We start from the raw sequence: 20,833 nt of genomic DNA on the forward strand, positions 1-20,833 counted from the left end.
GGATAGTATAGATTTAACCATGTCTTGACGCTATACGGTGACAGTGTTTCTTTACGATTACATTGTTTACAAACAATAGAGTAAAACTATCTATTATGGGTTCGGAAGGGGCATAAACGTTGATCTAAGCTCATTAGGCATTTATAATTATATTTTTGGAAAGTTAAGGTGTATATATTGTTAATTTAAAAATACACAAATGGATATACCATTTGCAGATTGCCCCTTAAAAGGGATATTTTGTATCTACTTCAGATTCATTTATGGGTACCAATTTTATGTCTCTGTGCCCAGTATGAAGGAAGTAAGAGGTAGTTTCGCAAGCCAATTCTAACTAGCGTTAGCGCAATGACTGGAAGTCTATGTGTATCTACTAGAACGCTAGCAGATAACCATAGACAACGCTAGTTTGGTTCACTGAAATATCCTCTCAGAAGTATCAATGAGAATGACCAGTTCAGTCAATGGCCACATTCAGAAACATACATCAAATGACCATCAACACAAATGACCATCTCTAAGGCATATCTTTGGATGCCAGCAAAAAAAAGTTAGAAAAATATGACTGACAAATGTGAAATCCATCTGATTTAACATGTCAAGTTCAAATCAGAGTCCTTAGTTCAGTGGTTCTTAACCTTGTTGGAGGTACTGACCCCCACCAGTTTCATATGCGCATTCACCGAACCCTTCTTAATTGGAAAAATGGCTCTCTTGACCTTGAATTCAGCGAGCGTTGTGTTCTTGTATTGTCCATCTCCATGCAGCTTAAGGAAGTGTTCTCTTAGTTTTGCCGGTGCTAGACTAGAATTGCTCAACTTGGCATTGCAAATCATGCAGTTAGGACGCTGACTCTCATCACGTTCCGTTATACATGTGAATCCATATTGTACATATTCGTCCGACCACTTTCTTTTTTTGCTCGACATAGTATGAAGGGATTAAAATATTAAGAAAGAAATCACACGACGTACCATCACGACAGTCACAACTCGACTACTGAGCGCGCCAAATTCCCTGCAGCACAGATAGGCCAAGCGATGTTGCGTGATCACCTGCAGCCAATGATGGCCAAGCGGGGCGTGTCATCACGAATCATATGAGTCGGGTGTGTGTCTTGACCTCCGCCGAACCCCTGAGACTGACTCACCGAACCCCTGGGGTTCGATCGAACCCAGGTTAAGAACCACTGCCTTAGTTATTATAACACATATACACATTTCAGGCATACAGTATACTGTACATTCAGTTGTTCATATTTACAGCTGTGCTTCAGACACGGAGAAGGTTCACTTGGTGTCCCATTATAAATACAATTTCTTCACCTGAAAATCTTCCTTAAAAAAAAAAAAAAAACACAAGTGCATTGAAAGTACAGACAAATATGATATAGTCATAATTTGTGTACTCACAAGGAAGGGGAAACTACATTGAAATTCAGTGTGAATGCTCACACAAGTAAACACATTTCACAAGGTCTTCTTAGTCAATAATCAATATTCTATTCCTTACCAATCCAGTCTTGAGTAACAGAAGTGAACAATTATTTCTGTGTACTAACACTGCGTTGTGGATGGGAATAGGGGGAGCCCTCCATCTATGGTGAATGGTCATGCCCCCCAGCCATGCCCTCTGACCATGCCCTACTGTCCCTGTCCTGGTCTGGTTTGGTCCAGTAAATTCTGGTATGGTATGGATCGGTCAGTTCTGTTGACCCCTGAGGCTCTGTGGTCCTCAGCTAGACACAACGCTGTCTGAGTCTGATCCAGAGGCTTCAGCCTCATCAGCAGAGGTGGTAAGGGCAGGGTAAGGCCCTGGCTGGTCCAGGTTGACGTAGGTCACCTTCAGGCTGATGTAGTGTTCTCCCTCCAGGCAGGACAGGATCTCTAGCACCTCCTGGCCCAGCGTGTGGAAGTCAGGCCTGAGCTCTGGCTCCGGGTCCCAGCACTCCAGCATGATGGAGTACCTGTAGAGAAACAACAGCATAGAACAATGACAACAGCTGTCAACAACCATGACAGAGTTCCTAATGCAACAACAACAGCTATAAACGACTGTGATAGAATAGCTGTAGATCAGGAATGGGAAACTTTGATTGGGGTGATCCGCGTGCCGCCGGCTGCCCGTTAAAATGATCTTACACTATATCACTTACAAAGCATCAGGGCAGAACTGTGGCTGGTGCAGCCTGCGTCCCTTTAACAGAAAGTGAGTGATGTCATAGGGGTCCACTTCAGGATAGGGGCTCGCTCCTCTGGTCAACAGCTCCCACATCAGGACCCCAAATGACCACTGTGAAGACAAGGGATAAAGAGCTAGAAAACATTTACAAGAACTGGATCTTTAGCACCTCCTGGACCAGGTTAATTTAGCAGACGCTCTTATCCAGAGCGACTTACAGTAGTGAGTGCATCCATTTTCATACTTTTTCGTACTGTAAGACAGATACAGTATACAATGGCTAAAAGAAAATTGAAATAGTCATAATCACTCACCACGTCTGACTTAGTGGTGAACTTCTGTGTTTGCAGGCTCTCTATGGCCATCCACTTGACTGGCAGCTTGGCCTTCCTGTGGTCCTGGATGCTGTAGTACTCCTTGTCAAACACATCTCTGGCCATTCCGAAATCTGCCACCTTCACCGTGAACGTTTCATCAAGCCTAAAGAGACCATAGATAATAGACAGACTTTATAGATGGGACAGCCAGGCACTGGATTTAGAAATAGCATAAACACAACATTAACGAGTGATAGAGCTGCCCTGCACTTACATGCAGTTTCGAGCCGCCAGGTCTCTGTGTACAAACTTCTTCTGGGCCAGGTACTCCATCCCTTTGGCAACCTGTAGCCCAAAGCCAATCAGGTCTTTCACTGTTGGATTCTGGAGGAAGAGAGGTGACACAGGAGTCATTCATGAACAATATAAACGTATATTCTCTCTGACGAGCAGACTAGCGGCTATACTTTGTTATTATGAAGTATGAGGAAGAGTAGGCCTTTAACGTACCCTCCTTTCACAGAGTATGAAGTGGCGCAGGTCTCCATGTTTCATATAGGGCAGCACCACCAGGGGGAGCCCCTCCTGAGGCAGCAGGATACCCAGCAGGGAGAGAACATTGGTGTGATGGAACTCCTTCATCAGGATGCCCTCTCTCAGAAACTGCTCCACCTCCTCCAGGTCTGTGATCCCTGAGAGAGGGAGAATTGAACTCTGTGTACCAAGCAGGACATAAACAACTGTGCTAGTCATCTGTGGTGTATGGCATGAGGGCTCAGCCCAACAAAATGAGAAGAATCCACTTACTGTTCAATGACTTAACAGCACAGTGGATTAACTGTTCTTGGTTATTGTTGTCTGTCAGGTAGCCGTGGTACACAGTCCCAAAATGACCTGAATAACAACAAAATGACATCAGTGTTTTTGGGGATATGGCGCTAGTCTAGTTACATACTTTAAACAAAACAAAAAAAAGAATGAACAGGTAAATGAGTAGAATAGATGGATTCTATAAATATGACGGCCAGACCCATTTTGCTTCTTAGTCAGTATCTGAGGAGGTCCCGATCTGTTTGGCATGACAATGACCATAGGAGTTGGCAAGACAGCACAAACAGATCTTGGAACGGGTTATCCAGACCATACCTTTGCCGATGATCTGGTTGTGGTGAACGTTGAGCCTGTCGGCTGGGATCAGGACGTCTTTGACCTCCTCCAGGAGCTCAGGTCTCAGGGTCTCCAATGAGATCAGAGGCGTGGCTGAGGGGTCAAAGGTGGCAGCGTAGAGCAGGCTATGTAAGGCTATCCCTCCTGAGCCTGTCCTCTGGCTCACCTGGTTGGACCATTCTGGAGTACAGAGGAGACACGGCAAGAGAAACCATTGATTCATTGATACGAATCACAAGATTAATGAACCATAATAAATGTTCACACCAAGGATCTCACCTTGTCGATAATCACCTGTGGGGGATTGGTCAGGGTTGCTGCTTATCCGACTGCGGACAAATATCCTTGCTAAACGAGTGTCTACTTTGGCTGAAATGTTTTCATCAACATCATGAATTACATTGCCTTATACAGTACATACTCAAAAACTTGAGATACCTAGCAGAAAATATGAAATGTCTTAAATGCACACATGGTAAGTTATTGCTTACATGACAATTGTTAAAGGCATAAAAAAATTTAGGTTTGTCTAACCCGTGCTATCATTTAAGAGTACTGGTAAATGAAAGTACATCTTCTTGTAGCGACTTCCACACAGAGTAACGGTCCTCACCTTTCTTCTTCCTCCTCACATGTTTCATGGTGATGAAGGCCATGGCAGCACCAACACACAACGCAATGACAATTCCAAACATGATAACCAGTACGTTGGTGGTGTTGTTGACGAAGACCACCGTGCCCACCTCATAGGCACGCCCATTCACAAACACCTAGGACAAAAAAACAGGGTTAGGATCAATTCCATTTCAATTCATTTAATTCGGAAAGTAAACAGAAATTCAAATATCAATGCCTGTTAGCTCGCACGATTCTTGCCATTCTCCTTCGACCTCTCTCATCAACGAGCTCTTTTGTCCACAGGACTGCCGCTGGCTGAATGTTTTTCGTTTGTCGCACCATTCGCGGTAAACCCTAGACCCAGGAGGGAGGCTGTTTTTGAGATATTGGAACCGGAGTGCCTAGAACCGACGATCGTACCCCGCTCAAAGTCACTTAGGTCACTCGTTTTGCCCATTCTAACGTTCAATCGAACAGTAACTGAATGGCTCAATGTCTGTCTGCCTGCTTTATATAATAAACTATGACCATGTGACTCACTGTCTGTAGTACCTAATAAACTGGCCACTGAGTGTATATGGAAGTAGTTTAGTGCCCAAAAACAGGGTTAAATATGTGTAAAGCACATATCTATTTTTTTTTTATAATTTCCTGATCTTTCTTAAATCTCTCAGATATAGGAAAGACAACAAAGTTCCTTTTGATTTCTTTTTTGACTTCGTTTTCCCTTGTATTTAATGCTTTCTATGGGCTAATAGCCCCCCCCCCCCCGCCCGGCTTAGACTCTTAAAAATTAAGATCAATTAGGTTAACCATTACAGTAGCTCACCATGACAGGCGAACCTTCCCTGGGGATGATGAGATCCTTGGGGATCCTGCAGGTCAGTTCGTTGTCCAGTACTTGGACTCTGCAGTTCGCACCTCCGATGGTCATTATGATCTCCATGCAGAGGCTCACCATGCTTAGCTTGTTGTGCTGCAGAACATGGAAAAACCCTTCATGAGGAATTTATTGGAGCTTGAATATTGCTGCTTGAAATGACATCTTTAAAACCAGATTACACACTGTTTCAGTTGGAAACTGGTTGCAATGAAGTCAGTTCAACCAGCTTTGCCCACTGGTACCTAAGAAATCAACTACTTACACTACTTATACAACAAAAATTGTGGTTACATTTACCCATCAACCAATTGGTTAATCTAGAGTTACTGTAATGGTTGAAAACAATGATGATTGATTGACTGACTGACTACGTAACTGGCTCTCTTCAAAGCTGAGTCCTGTGTGTATGATTGTGAACGTACATGCAGTGAAACCTCAGTCTGTCCAGGGCTCAGGCTCAGTACGTTGCCTTCATACTCAAAGGGGGTGATGCTGGCGTCTGGTTGGTATTCAAAGTTCTTCGTCGCCAGATTGATGGCCCCGTCCATGCTGACATTGATTGAGCCCTTGTCTGTCTCATTTCTGGGGAAGACAGGGGCAAAGCACTCCATATGCGTGGCGTTTGCTGTGCCGCTGCAGACCTGGGTTATGTTCAACACATCAAATAGTGTCAATAACAGTACTCTGGGGTCATTTAATCAAATCAAATCAAAGACTGGCATTTAATGAATATTACCCCCATCATAGGTTTATGAAGCCCAGAGTTGTGAGCCCCTGCAGGATAACTTACACGATGCAGATACTTCTTCAGTTTGGTGGATTTGTAGTGGATCACAGTTTTGTGTGCAGAGTCCAGATTTTTGCCTTTGATGATGATCTTGGATCCACTTAATCACAGGGTTGAACAAAGAGAAAAACAAACACATGGAGACTTGGTGTTAGAGGTCAACGTTGCTGACTGTAGAAACCAGAGAAACCAGCACTATTTGCAGTTTATTCTCTATTATTATTCAAATGGTTGTGCCAGTCACCTGAAATGGGACCCAGAAAAGGCACAGCATTGTTACACAACAGGTCTTAGCTTGTTTATTTCTGTTGGCTAATCACATCCTCACTTAGGTTTACCTCATTGCCTCTAGAGAGATTGCACATTTCCTGCTCAGCATGTTTTCCCTCAGCTAAAAGTGTAGGCACTGCAGTGAATACATTTGACTTATCACTGTCTTCTTGGTCAGCAACATTTGCAGGTCAGTCAGCTAGGCCCAGAAGCACACAGATGATGCCTAGTGGCTAGTATCCATTTGTATGGCCTACCTTCGGAAGCTGCAGGCAGGCCCTATCTCAGTGATCACAGGGTTGCTCTTGTAGTGGAACATTTTGTTAGTGGACACCTGGGATTGGTCAATGACAACCCTCACGGGCACCTTCTTCACTGCTGCCACACCTTTAGACAGGCAGACTATGGAGGACATGGTCCCCGTACCCTTAGAGACACTGACAGAGACACAGTAAGACAATAACATAATATTATGGACACTGAAATAGATCCAGACAGAAACAGTAAAAGTCATATGTACTATGAAAGGCACAGGTTCTACAGTTACAATGAGAGAGCAAATTGCACAGCTGAAACAGTAGATGTCCATAATTACCTCTTGATGGGGCAGTCCTGGTCTCCTATAGACACAGTCTTAATCATCCCAGTATTCAAGTGAGGCCCTGTCAGTGTGACCAAAGTCCCCCCTACCTGAGGCCCGTAGTCAGGTATGATTTCTGTGATACTTGGCTCCTGGATAGAATTGTAGACATTAGGGTGGATGAAATAGATTGTTTTGAATAAAAAGTTGTGTCAACAGTAAAATAAATGTAATCCTCCTCACCACAAAAGTGAACCCTATAATTTGAGCCTGCCCTTGGATTGAGTAGCGTCCCTCCACCTTCCTCTCATGCACTTCCACGGTGATGTTGAGATCCTGGTATCGGCCTGTAACATTAGGGTGAATGCTACACACCAGCCTAGGAGTGGTCAGGGTGAAAGATCAGTGTTGACTCCAGCCTCAATAATAACAAAGCTATGAGGTCATTTGACAGAGTTGATTTGAAGTTTGGATGTCTCCATGCATTCTGTGTCTGTTACTTACTGTGTGCTGTTGCTCTTCTCTGACAGTACAGTGCAGGGGGTCTCTCCCACCCTCACCAAGTGGGTCTCCTTGCTGATGATGGCTGGTCTTATAGGAGACTGGAACTCCCAGCCACACAGCTTAAGCTCTGTCTCACCATTAGGGGGAGCTGTCTTAGGGAAGAACTGGATCCCCCATACAATACAATAAGAGACACATGATGCAGTTGACATTTCCTCTTCAAATGCTCAACCACTCACTTTCAAATATTCTATTAACAATGTGTCGGTTTCTTCGAGCCATGTGTTTGGTGGTCGTTGTTCTGACATTTATAACAGAGGATCAGTTTAAAAAGAGCCACTCCCTACTCCGGCTCCCACGCAGTCTTACCTCTGTGATGAAGGGAGGACAGGACTCATTCTTCCACTGGGCGGGGCACTCCTCCTGCCTGGAGCACACCGCCGAGCACCAGCCACACCCTGCAAACCTGGGCGCCGCCAGGCATGTGGAGCAGGTTAGAAAGTGTTTACATCCTGGCCCTTTAGGAGACACACGGAACATCTGTTACAAAGAAAGAGGAAGAGAGAGAGGTGAAGAGAGGGGGAGAGAGGGAAGAGAGAGGGGGAGAGAGGAAGAGAGAGAGAGAGAGAGAAAAAAAGGGAGCGGGAAAGAAATTGTTACAGTATGCTCTGCCTTCGGAAGTCAAAAGTAAAACAAATAAGCAAAGTGTGGTAATGAGCACTTATGACTGAATAGAAAAGGCACCTTATTTCCAACAATAAAAAGCAAGGACTCGTCGGATTGCACAGCAGCTTTCCTGGACACTTCTGTTCCCTCACCCAGAGAATAGTTGGCAAAGATGATAGGACTTGACCTCCTCAGGATGAGCTACATCAGTCAAAGACACTACAGTTATATCATTGAGCCATGGCAGACCTATGAAAGGAATGGATTTATATGTTCTACTTAAGTTGGTTAAAGTGCTGAGAGAGCTAATGATCTTCATTGGAAAAAACTGATTGTATAAATGTTCACACCTGAGGAAAGACAGTCATGCACATGGTACAATTTTTGAATATAGCTCAATCTACCCCCACTTTCACTGAATCTGCATTCATGAAATAGACACTGTAATTTCATATTCTCCTACTAGACATCTCAGCGATTTACTCTACTGCAACACAAACACAGTAAACACATAGACACAGTGAGTGTACCTGCAGCAGCCTGCCGTCCTTGGTGCCAATGTGTGCCACAGTGTTGTCCCCGATGATGGTAACCAACACTGAGGTGAGCAGGACGTTGTTCATGTACCTGTTGAAGAGGTCCACTTTGTAGTAGGGTTTAGACACCAGGGTGGGACTTTCCATGCACGTGGCATTGTTCTCTGAGCTCTGCACAGACACAACACAACACACATAGAGACAACAACATTACTCATACTGACTGACTGACTACTCAGACATGAGTACTCATTTCACATAATTTCCACTTCCCTTTTTAGATTGGTTTATTAAAATGGTGGATACACTGATTTATTTTACATTACATAGTTGTTGTTTTATTATTTCGCCTTTATTTAACTAGGCAAGTCAGTTAAGAACAAATTCTTATTTACAATGACGGCCTACCCCGGCCAAACCCTAACGACGCTGGGCCAATTGTGCGCCGACCTATGGGACTCCCAATCACAGCCAGTTGTGATACAGCCTGGAATTGAACCAGGGTCTGTAGTGACACCTCTAGCACTGAGATGCAGTGCCTTAGACCGCTGTGCCACACGGGATCCCACTTTGCCTATATTGGTTGTTTGTCATATCCTCCATTAAACTGCAATAAGTTAATCTGATTTGTTTTTGTAGTGTTTTTGTAGTGTCCTGAACCCCCACACACACACACACACACACACACACACACACACACACACAGAGGAAGCGGCAAGGGGAATCTTCCACTGTGAGGGAGGATGTACCCCAGCCCTGGCACCTCCAGCCAGGGCACCTCCAGCCAGGGCACCTCCAGCCAGGGCACCTCCAGCCAGGGCACCTCCAGCCCTCACCCCTGTAACAGAGCACAGCCCTAACAACACTGACACATAAAGGAAAACAGCTAGAAAACAGTAGTGAACCATGGCTTCACACTGTGAAACTAGAAAGACTCAAAACACCATCTTTGTGTAGTAAAACCATGAAAAGTAGTGCAGCTAACCTAAAATGTGTTTGGAGAGTAGTTGAATGTAAACCCAATGTAAGCGTTACGATACACAGAATGTATTTCAAAACAGAATTGAAGTACTTTGAAACACCAAAAGTAGTTCTTCAACCGGAATATTGGTGTTTTTAAGAGTGTTGTGAAACAATAGAAAACAATAGTTTTTCCACCTCTCCCACGTGAACTTGACCAAATTCAAAACAGCAATCCTTCTCAATCATTATTTAAGCTTTTATACAAAAATATGATGGTTGACTGTTGTTTTTCTTTACTAGTGAAATAGTAATTGAAACGATTGCTAATATTGAAAGGTTTTGTTATAAAAAACCCATCAACTTCAATGAACGATGGAGATTAATTGGGGTTTCTGCCCATGATATCATTTAAGGTACTCCAGTCTTTTCCCATTGTGTTTTATGTAATTTATCTTGATTTGGTAATGTAATTTCTTCTCCTTTTTGTTAAGTTTAGTCATAACTAGGACTGTTACGGTGACCGTATTACCGCCACACCGGCGGTCACGAGTCCAAATTCCATGTGACCATTTAGTCATGGTAACTAGGCTTTTTCAAGCTCTAATGATGCTGATGCTCATTAGTAGCCTACCAAACTTGCTAACTGCCTGGTACTCAGCCCTCTATTGTCCATCTAATCACTCTGGCATAAATGCAAACATAATAGAAAATCTAATCCAACACTTCATGAGAGCCCATGAGCTCATGTTAAGCATCATTTCTATAGGCTATGCAATTGCTTGAGAACACAGAGTTCTGATGGCCTCTACTAAAAAGAGGAGGTTCCAATCAGCTTTCTATAGGCTTACTATATTTATTTTTCAACTTTCCTAATATTAAGCACATTGCTTCTCTTTTCAACAGGAGTACAGCCTGCCTGGCTAGCATGAAAATGAATAACGAGAAAAGCGTCCTCCATTCGCTATGTAAGTGCATAGATGACATGTATTTTTTTCCACTTCCCCTCTATCGAGACGGGTGTATGATAATGGCCCATTCCAAATCCAAACAAATTTCCCACATATATTATTTAGTATACAATTTGTTTAAAGCACTTTTATTTCCATGACTGATCAAAACACATTTTCTCATGGCTCTCTCTTGTCCCGCTGCAGCAGACACTGGTGAGCAATATGTTTGGAACATCGAATCGCAAAAAAATCACAGTATCGAATCACAATATAGAATCGTGAGAATAAGGTTCAGAAAACCAACTAGCGCAAAAATAATATTGTCAAAATTATACTATATATATCATGAAATATAATATGTTACTAATATTATTATTATTATTATATTAGTATTATTACTAATACTAATATAATATGTTACTGTATCGATTATTCCCCCATTCACTATCAAACATGGAGTGGAATTTTAGCAGAATATACCAACACAAACACAGCTGAACATAAATAAAGCTACTCCAGTACAGTACAATTAGCTAACCTACCCCGACATGCCTCTACCATTCCTTTGAGTGTCTTCAATAGACATTTTCATCTGATCTTCCCCACTTACAAAAAAAAAAAATTGTTTAAAAACAACCCAATTTGGGTAAATATTGGGCAGAACACACATTGGGTTATTTTGACCAGGCCAGTTGGATCACAAACAACCCATTGTTTTCTTTAAATTGGGTTGTTGACGCTGGGTTATTGAGCTATGATCCACCGGGTCATAGCAGAAGACTGGAGAAGGTGCTTTCAGATATTTCTTTTTGGCCACCCATGACAGTAAATGTCATTCTGGTTAATCTGTTCTGTTGTATTGTCAACATGTTAAACTTCTTATGGATGGTGGCAGTATTGAGTAGCTTAGATGACTGACATGCCCAGAGTAAACTGCCTGCTACTCACTCCCAGAAACTAAGATAAGCATATTATTAGTAGATTTGGATAGAAAACACTCTGAAGTTTCTAAAACTGTTTGAATGATGTCTGTGAGTATAACAGAACTCATATGGCAGGCAAAAACCTGAGAAGAAATCCAAACAGGAAGTGGTTTGTAGGTTTTCAAGTGATTGCCTATCCAAACTACAGTGTCTGTGGGGTCATGTTGCACTTCCTAAGGCTTCCATTAGATGTCAACAGTCTTTAGAACCTTCTTTGAGGCTTCTACTGTGAAGTGAAGTTGAATAAGAGCTCCTGGAGTCAGAACACTGCCAGCAGGGCATGAGGCTCAGCCATGCTCGCTCACGTGAGAGGTAGCTCAGTTCCATTGCATTTCTGAAGACAAAGGATTTCTCCGGTTGAAACTTTATTGCAGATTTACGATAAAAACATCCTAAAGATTGATTCTATACATCGTTTGACATGTTTCTACGAACTGTAATGGGATTTTTTTAGTTTTCGTCTGACCTGCGCGTCATGAATTTGGATTTGTGAACTGAAGGCGTGAACAAAAAGGAGGTATTTGGACATAAAGGATGGACTTTATCGAACAAAACAAACATTTATTGTTGAACTGGGATTCCTGGGAGTGCATTCTGATGAAGATCATCAAAGGTATGTGAATATTTATAATGCTATTTCTGACTATTGTTGACTCCAACATGGAGGATATATTGTATGACATGTTTTTGTGTCTGAGTGCCATACTCAGATTATTGCTTTTTCGGTAAAGCTTTTTATTATTGCAAAGTTTGCTTTCGCCGTAAAGCTTTTTTGAAATCTGACACAGTGGTTGCATTAAGGAGAAGTTATCTAAAGTTCCATGTATAACAACTGTATTTTCATCAACATTTATGATGAGTATTTCTGTAAATTGATGTGGCTCTCTGCAAAATCACTGGATGTTTTAGAGGCAAACATTCCTGAACATAACGCGTCAATGTAAACTGAGATTTTTGGATATAAATATGAACTTTATCGAACAAAACATACATGTATTGTGTAACATGAAGTCATATGAGTGTCATCTGATGAAGATCATTAAAGGTTAGTGATTAATTTTATCTCTATTTCTGCTTTTTCTGACTCCTCTCTTTGGCTGGAAAATGGCTGTGTTTTTTTGTGTGTAGGCGCTGACCTTACATAATCATATGGTTTGCTTTCACCGTAAAGTATTTTTGAAATCAGACACTGTGGCTGGATTAACAAGAAGTAAAGCTTTAAAATGGTGTATAATACTTGTATGTTTAAGGAATTTTAATTATGAGATTTTTGTTGTTTTGAATTTGGCGCCCTGCACTTTCACTGGCTGTTGTCATATCGATCCCGCTAACGGGATTCAAGCCATAAGAAGTTTTAAGGTTGAGCACTGACGCTTTTGTAGCTTTAATAAGGTATACACAAGAGAATGAGTTCATTAAGTACCTATGTATATCCCAAAGTTGGGACAGTTACCAGATTGTTATAATATTTAAATGTTATATATATATTTTTTATATTAAAACGTGCAATGTGCAAAAATATAGATTTTTCTTAATTTTCAGTTTATAAACTTAACATGATGAAAATGAATGAGATTTACTTTCACAGGCCAAAAAGAACTCCGAAACCACTCCCCCAATAGGCCACGTTTTTGGATTACACAATTTGACCATTTTCTTAAAATGTAACCCTCAATTGGGTTTCTATTCACTTTTATGCTGGGTTGACCCAGCAGATGGGTATTTTTATGTAATCCTTAGGTTATTTTCAGGAGGCATGGCGCATTCAGGAGGCATTCACCCCTCCCTCCCTCCCTCCCTCCCTTCCCCCCTGTTCTCACACACCTGACTTCCTCCTCTCATAGTACTGGGAGGCATGGCGCGTGGATTCCAGATAGGTATTTTTGGCCACTTGTTCATCTCATGTTTGTGCACTGCAAATGTACCTTTCCCTTCAATATTTTTGCACATTACATAATTTAATATATAAAAAAAAGATTCATAACATTATTTCAACAGCATAACAAAGTGGTAACTATCCCAACACTGGGATACGCATAGGCCCTTGAAGAAATCAACTTGTGTAATCGACATTAAGATACAAAAGTGTCAGTGCTCAACTTTAACTTGTGTTGACAATATAACAGAACAGATGAAGTGGAATCAAATTTACTCTCACAGTTGGCCAAATATAACAATCTGAAAGTAACTCCCCTACTAAGCCATGCCTTCAGTCTTCTGATCTAACACGGTGGATCACAGCTCAAGTGACCCAACTGTCTGGGTCAAAAATAACCCAACTTGTGTTCTGTCCACTATTTACCCAGCGCTGGGTTGTTTTTAACCCAGCATTTTTGTTGAGTGCTCATACAAATACTATAATCCATTGAAATGTTTGACATTGACAATATGGCTGGCTGTTACACTTTTGTAACAGTGTACTTTATTGACTTAAACACTAATGACAGTACTGACGAACGACAGCAGACAACTCATGGCGTCATCCACTTAAAACACCTCAGAGATGGAATAAGTAGAGTATTCCTTCCTATAAACAGTAACCCTACAAACACTGTTCTTCCTCTATTGGTTGAGTGAGATATTAAAATGCTTTGAAGTGACACAGCTACTTTAAATGGAGACCATTCCCTGCTCCTTGCTCTTTCCTGTGCTTGCACTCTCTGTGTCTCATGTGCCTGTTTCCATGCACTCATATAAAACGTGTAGGAGCCAGGCGCAGGGATACACTCCCTCCCCTTCACATTCCGTCTCTTTATCAACACCATTTATAACCTCTGAGTTGGCACACTGTACCTGCAGGTGTACACATAGTTCTATGAGCTCAGAGTTGTCAAGTTTAAGAGTCACCACACCTTGACAGCGGATATTACACAGCCAAACACTTTTTTTTTTAAACGAATACAGTTTTTTCAATGCAGCTGCTGTCTATTTTCCAACTATCCATACACTACATTTCCAATTCTTCTTCTTCAAAGTAGTAATTAATGTCACACTTTAACCTAGTCATAGTCATAATATTATTACACAGCTTAATTTGTTTTTCTCAAACATAGGGCATCATACAATAGGTCAAGTCTACCCTAACCTAACATAGTTAAGATTTCAGGAACAGTGATTGCAGGGCTTTCATGTACTAAGGCAGTATAAACAGTTCCGACCCTTACAATCATGGTTATTACCATGTGCTGAAACTCAACAGAGTAGAACAACAGTATGGCAATGTGCTGGTGAGATCTGACTCATTCACCCCTCCCTCCCTCTCTCCCTCCCTTCCCCCCTGTTCTCACACACCTGACTTCCTCCTCTCATAGTACTGGGACTTCTAATAGACAATGCAATAAGATTAACCCATATCAGTCCAATGACATAGTCATGATTTTGGACTGTTGAATATCAACCAAACTATTACATATTCCTGTCTACCATCAGGCTTCACCAACTACCTAACTGAAGCCCTGGCAGAGCAGAAGAGAGCGGAGTAGGCCAGTCACCTACCTCATGAGGGCAGCTCTCGCAGAGCTGGAAGTGGCAGAGCCCCCTGGAAAGCTGCTCTGGGCTGGAGCTGCAGCAGTCCTCCACTCCCTCATCAATGGCCCTGTTCACGTGGTCAATTGGGAAGGCACACAGGGCTGAGTTACTGTAGGGCTTCCCAGAGTCATCTGTCTCTGCAAACACCCCATAGAGAATGTCATCCTTCTCTCCCACTCCTAGCTCGTCTGCCAGCTCCTTCCCGGCCCGGCTGAAGTGGGCCGCCTGCAGCCTGTTATAAACCACGTCCTCGAACACCTTGCTCCCCGTCCTTCTCCTCCTCCGCCTGCGTTTGGGCTCGAAGCGACACTCCAGCACCAGCTCACGGTACATCCACACCTCTGTGTCCTTCACCGGAAGACGGCCCAGTCGCGTTTGATACAGAGAGGAGTCCAGGACGTTCTCCCTCTGGACAGACAGGAAGTAGACATAGTCCTGTGTGGAGAAGCTGTAGATGTAGTCAATCCGGTAGGAGTTCTGTAGTTGAGGGAGCACGGTCAGACCCTTCATGACCATGTCAAAGCCATTCAGGGTCGACAGCGGCCGGCGCACCGACATGGACAATCTGCCGTACCTCTGTGCCACACTATCATTGAGCGTAGCCACTACAAAGAAATAGGCTGTGTAGCCTTGCTCCACGATGATGACCTCAGTGCCCAGGGGGCTGGCCAGGCAGTCAGGGCAGTCGGAGGGTGAGTTAGCATCCTGCCTGAAGAGACATTCAGATTTAGGTGGGGTACCATTAGAGTTAATTTCATGTAAGTAACAGACCCCATGCTGAGAGCTCCCACAGGAGTATAGAGAGGTAAGATAAGATGATGAGTCCAAGAGCAGGACCTCATTGTTCGTGTCCACTGAGTCCTCAGGATCAGCCTCAATGCCACACAGGGCACAGGTCTGACACTCTGGGATGCCCACGGGGCCTGTCCTCAGCTCCCATAACTTACTGAGCCTATCACTCACTGCCTCAATGACATTCTGAGAAGCCACATAAACCTCAGGCTCGTACGGGTTGATCACTATGTTCTGGATGGGTTTAGCAGTCTGGAAGTGGGGTATCGAGTAGCTAACGTTGAAATCCACCTCCTTGCGAGGGGTCCTGGGACAGGTGTACAGTCCTGAGGCTTTGAGGGTTTGTATCCACATGCATGTCACCAGGAAGGTGGCCCAGGGGACCATCGCCACTCCACACTGCACTGTTACTGCTACTGTCTGTTACCTACAGCCACGAGAACAGGAGATTTCTCCTCTCCTCCTGAACATTCTGGGGAACAGCAGGAGCTCTGTGAGGAGAGAGAGAGAGAGTTAGAGAGAGAAAGAGAGAACAGTCTGTAGCACCCAGCCTCACCCTACTAGAATCTGAAGTCAAATGTCTACTGTTTGCTGATGATCAGCAAACAGCAGCACCTAGATCTTCTGCACAGATTCTGTCAGACCTAGGTCCTGACATTAAATCTCAGTAAGACAAAAATAATGGTGTTCCAAAAAAGGTCCAGTTGCCAGGACCACAAATACAAATTCCATATAGACACTGTTGCCCTAGAGCACACAAAAAACTAGACATACCTCGGCCTAAACATCAGCGCCACAGGTAACTTCAACAAAGCTGTGAACGATCTGAGAGACAAGGCTAGGAGGACCTTCTACGACATCAAAAGGAACATAAAATTTGACATACCAATTAGGATCTGGCTAAAAATACTTGAATCAGTCATAGAAACCATTGCTCTTTATGGTTGTGAGGTCTGGGGTCCGCTCACCAACCAACAATTCACAAATTGGGACAAACACCAAACTGAGACTGCATGCGGAATTCTGAAAAAATATCCTCCGTGTACAACGTAAAACACCAAATAACACATGCAGAGCAGAATTAGACCTCTGTTCACAAACAGACCCCACAGAGCCCCAGGACAGCAACACAATTAGACCCAACCAAATCATGAGAAAACTCAAAGATAATTACTTGATACAGTGGAAAGAATTAACAAAAAAACTGAGAGAACTAGAATGCTATTTGACCTTAAACAGAGAGTAAGTACACAGTGGCAGAATACCTGACCACTGTGACTGACCCAAAATTAAGGAAAGCTTTGACTATGTACAGACTTAGTGAGCATAGCCATGATATTGAGAGACCACCATAGGCAGACCTGGCTCTCAAAAGAAGACAAGCTATGTGTACACTGCCCACAAAATGAGGTGAATACTGAGCAGCACTTCCTAACCTCCTGCCAAATGTATAACCATATTAGAGACACATATTTCCCTCAGATTAGACAGACCCACAAAGAATTTGAAAACAAATCCGATGTTGATAAACTCCCATATCTATTGTGTGAAATACCACAGTGTGCCACCACAGCAGTAAGATTTGTGACCTGTTGCCACAAGAAAAGGGCAACCAGTGAAGAACAAACACCATTGTAAATACAACCCATTTTTATGTTAATTTATATCCTCTTTTGTATTTGAACTATTTGCACAACGTTACAATACTGTATATAGCCATAATATGTCATCTGAAATGTGTACTGTTTATTTCACTTGCTTTGGCAATGTAAACATATTCTATTTATCCTTTATTTAACTAGGCAAGTCAGTTAAGAACAAATTCTTATTTACAATGACAGCCTACCCCAGCCAAACACTAACCCAGACAACACTGGGCCAATTGTGCACCACCCTATGGGACTCCCAGTCACAGCCAGTTGTAATACAGCCTGGAATCGAACCAAGGTCTGTAGTGACGTCTCTAGCACTGATATGCAATGTCTTAGACCGCAGCGCCACTCGGGAGCCTGATAATGCCCATTGAACTGAACTGAATTGAGAGAGACAGAGCGAACGAGAGAGAAAAAGAGAGAAAGAAAGACAGCCAGAGAGAAAAAGAGAAGAGTGGGCGTGAACTAAACAGAGAACTGCAGTGGCTTGATGTATTCAGCTTTTTAAACTGAGTGATAGGACATTTAATGACCAGTGAGTCACAGTTTTGTTTACTTTGCTCTCCCTACATGTGTTGTAAAAGAGACAAGATAGTATGTGTATTACTGGGGGATGGGGAGGTTTGCTAATACAATCTGAGGTTGAGAGAGTTTTTTTGTACTAACATTTTAAACATGATTTCATTATTATCCAAACAGATTAATATGCATGACTTAAATGTGTGAGTAGCAGTCCAGACTGAGTCATTGGGGTTGCACTCTATGGGAAATGCCAACTTGTTCAAAGTTGGACAAAACAACTCAAAATCATTCACCATGTTGACATAACTGTGGAAATGTACTGTATTTTCCTGTCTCGTTTTTACCTCAACTAAAAATAATACCTAACACTTTGTGTAACCCTGTTTCATATGTTTCATTACATTGTCTGATATACTTAATGTAGGAAAATATACTGCCAGAATGAAAGCGAGATTTAGCGTAGATTTGGTTCAATCAGTCATCCTCACGAGCCCTTCCCAACTAGCTAGTTTATGCTGGTTAGCTGGAAACAATAGCAGCATGGTGCTAGTTAAAACTTTTAAAAAAAAAGAAAGTTAACTTGTAGTATTGGTCACCATCGGATGTCAATTTGGGCACCAGGCGTGTCCATGTACTCTCCCGAACGTCAGAGCAGCATAACATGCCAATTCATTTAGCCAAGGTAACGACAAACCGGTGCGAATTACCATTGCTGTTGTTTTGGGCAGGTGTATCACATGTCATCGGAAGTAACGTGGCCATTTTTTTCCATCCCACTGTATTTTATTTTGATTATGATAGCAGCCTATATTATAATTAACTTGTCCTATTGCATTGGTAGTAAACATTTGGATGTCACCGTGATACAGTATAACGTTGCTGCTCAATGGGGAAAGTTTTGCGCTGCAAGCCGTCAACACAACACCACCCGGCACAGTGTCCTTCGCTCCCGCTTAGGGAGCACTGCTGTTTGGAAGTAACTAGATAGTGTTGTCCCGTGTAGCTCAGTTGGTAGAGCAACACCAGGGTTGTGGGTTCGATTCCCACGGGGGACCAGTACGGAGAAGAAATGTATGCATTCACTACTGTAAGTCGCTCTGGATAAGAGCGTCTGCTAAATGACTGAAATGTAAATGTAGCCTGTCACCCCATACAGAACCAATCAGTCGATATAACAGGGTGACCGCTAAAGCGCCCGGTTTCTTATACCCAAAGGTGCAACATCCGGGAACGCTTGCGAAACGGGCCAGGCGTTGGGGTTTGAGAAGTGAAAGAGATGTGTTCATTTTCTCGAAATCGAAAGGTGCAACCTAGATTCGAGGCAATATCTTAAGTAGTTGAACATGTTACTCCAACCTCGCCAAAAACAACTTTATATCGAATGAGAGCCTTTGATTTGACGGCCTGGATATACTTAGTTCGGCTTATAGCCAACGTCGCCATGACACGTGTGATCGGGGATTTCTATTGGGAGTAGTTTTAGCCTGTCTTTGGCTAAAGCGACATTTAAAAACATGTTTTACAACTACGACATTTAATATATACATTTTTTGTAATAAAAAAAACTTTTTAAATAACTATTACTCCGATAAAAACTGAATGAGTCTGAACACTCCCAAATCCCAATTTAGGCAGACAAGTTTCAAATTCTCCCTGAAGTTTCTAGCCTCGAGCACTAGCTAGCTGGGAGTGCTCATCATGAAGAATGACTGAACCGAACCCGGTTCGTCCCAACTCTCAGCTGCCTAACATATGTGATCAATTTGGGCACCAGGCGTGTCCATATAATATAGTCCCCCCTCGAACGACAGAGCAGCGTAATAATTAGTGAGTTGCTATTTTGCCTACTACGTCATATAAAAGTACATTATAGATGGAACAATCTCATTCAGGATGAATTGATAACAGAAGGAGAGAAAAATACTACGTTGCCCAACAACCGGCATGCATGTTTAAGACAATTTATAAACACATTTAAAAAAGCACTGAATTGGTGTAAAGTCATATGCCAGTCAGATTGCCATTAACGTTACATACCTGAGTGCGTAAATTATGCCGCGCATCCAGTTTAATTGAACAATCTTGATTCCCAGACACAACACCAGTTGTCAAGTTGTATGTGGCACCATTACACGTTTTTCAGTTCTGTGCGAAATTATGGAGCAATTTCAGAAATTACGTGTGGGACAAGGCAAGGTTCCCTGTACACTCCTCACATGCCCCGCCTACGGCAATGAAGTATGTACTAATTTTGATTGCACAATCTCAGTACTGAGGTTTCTTTTCTTTCCTATGTAACATCCAGATTACTTTTTACTCTCATGAGATCCTCATCTGAAGTCACTTGAAGGACAGTAATTTTCACACTCATGAAAGCAAGAGATCACGCAGTCACTCTTCCAGGTAACAGGAAACCCAACATTCCCAACTACAGTATGTCCAAGCATTCTTGGCAGAAGGAATGCCGCTGTGGGGTAGGCCTGTCTGCATACAGTTGCCAGACATGCATTGTTATCTGAAGAAACTCAAACACATCCCAGGAAAGAATGTACAGTCTCAAGGAACAAATCTATTATTATTTACATGTAAAATAATTATAGTTCTACTCACTTCAAATCAACAAGACATTAAAATAATAGCAAGATCAATTACTTCATGGTAAGTGTGGACATTTATTCACTGACTAGATTTATTAAAAACATGTTCTTCTGGGGGACCATGAACAGATGCAAAAGGCATGGGTCAATGTTGTCTTAAAGGCACTCATGTCTTGGACCAGTTTTACTCCCATCACTTTCAAAATACATAAAAAAACATATCCGTCCACCATGGTGCACATAGTCAAACGTTTACCTACAGTTGAAGTATGAAGTTTACATACACCTTAGCCAAATACATTTAAACTCAGTTTTTCACAATTCCTGACATTTAATC

General features: G+C 42.5%; 1 protein-coding gene across 1 annotated transcript; it reads right to left on the bottom strand.

Annotated features, from left to right (window-relative positions):
• Positions 1-1,223: 1,223 nt before the first annotated feature.
• On the bottom strand, positions 1,224-20,206 carry LOC115150972 (macrophage-stimulating protein receptor). Its single transcript, XM_029694847.1, has 21 exons — positions 19,937-20,206; positions 14,901-16,216; positions 8,504-8,680; positions 8,052-8,174; positions 7,677-7,847; positions 7,308-7,471; positions 7,047-7,182; positions 6,819-6,955; positions 6,481-6,660; positions 5,957-6,053; positions 5,589-5,807; positions 5,113-5,259; positions 4,279-4,435; positions 3,945-4,034; positions 3,645-3,845; positions 3,306-3,392; positions 3,009-3,190; positions 2,773-2,882; positions 2,496-2,661; positions 2,156-2,292; positions 1,224-1,966 (listed from the first exon to the last, which is right to left on the bottom strand). The coding sequence occupies exons 2-21, from the start codon at positions 16,110-16,112 to the stop codon at positions 1,735-1,737; spliced, it is 4,125 nt and encodes a 1,374-aa protein (XP_029550707.1). The 5' UTR covers positions 16,113-16,216; positions 19,937-20,206; the 3' UTR covers positions 1,224-1,734.
• Positions 20,207-20,833: the final 627 nt, after the last annotated feature.

This window comes from Salmo trutta, chromosome 16, assembly GCF_901001165.1.
Source record: "Salmo trutta chromosome 16, fSalTru1.1, whole genome shotgun sequence".
Taxonomy (NCBI): Eukaryota; Metazoa; Chordata; class Actinopteri; order Salmoniformes; family Salmonidae; genus Salmo; species Salmo trutta.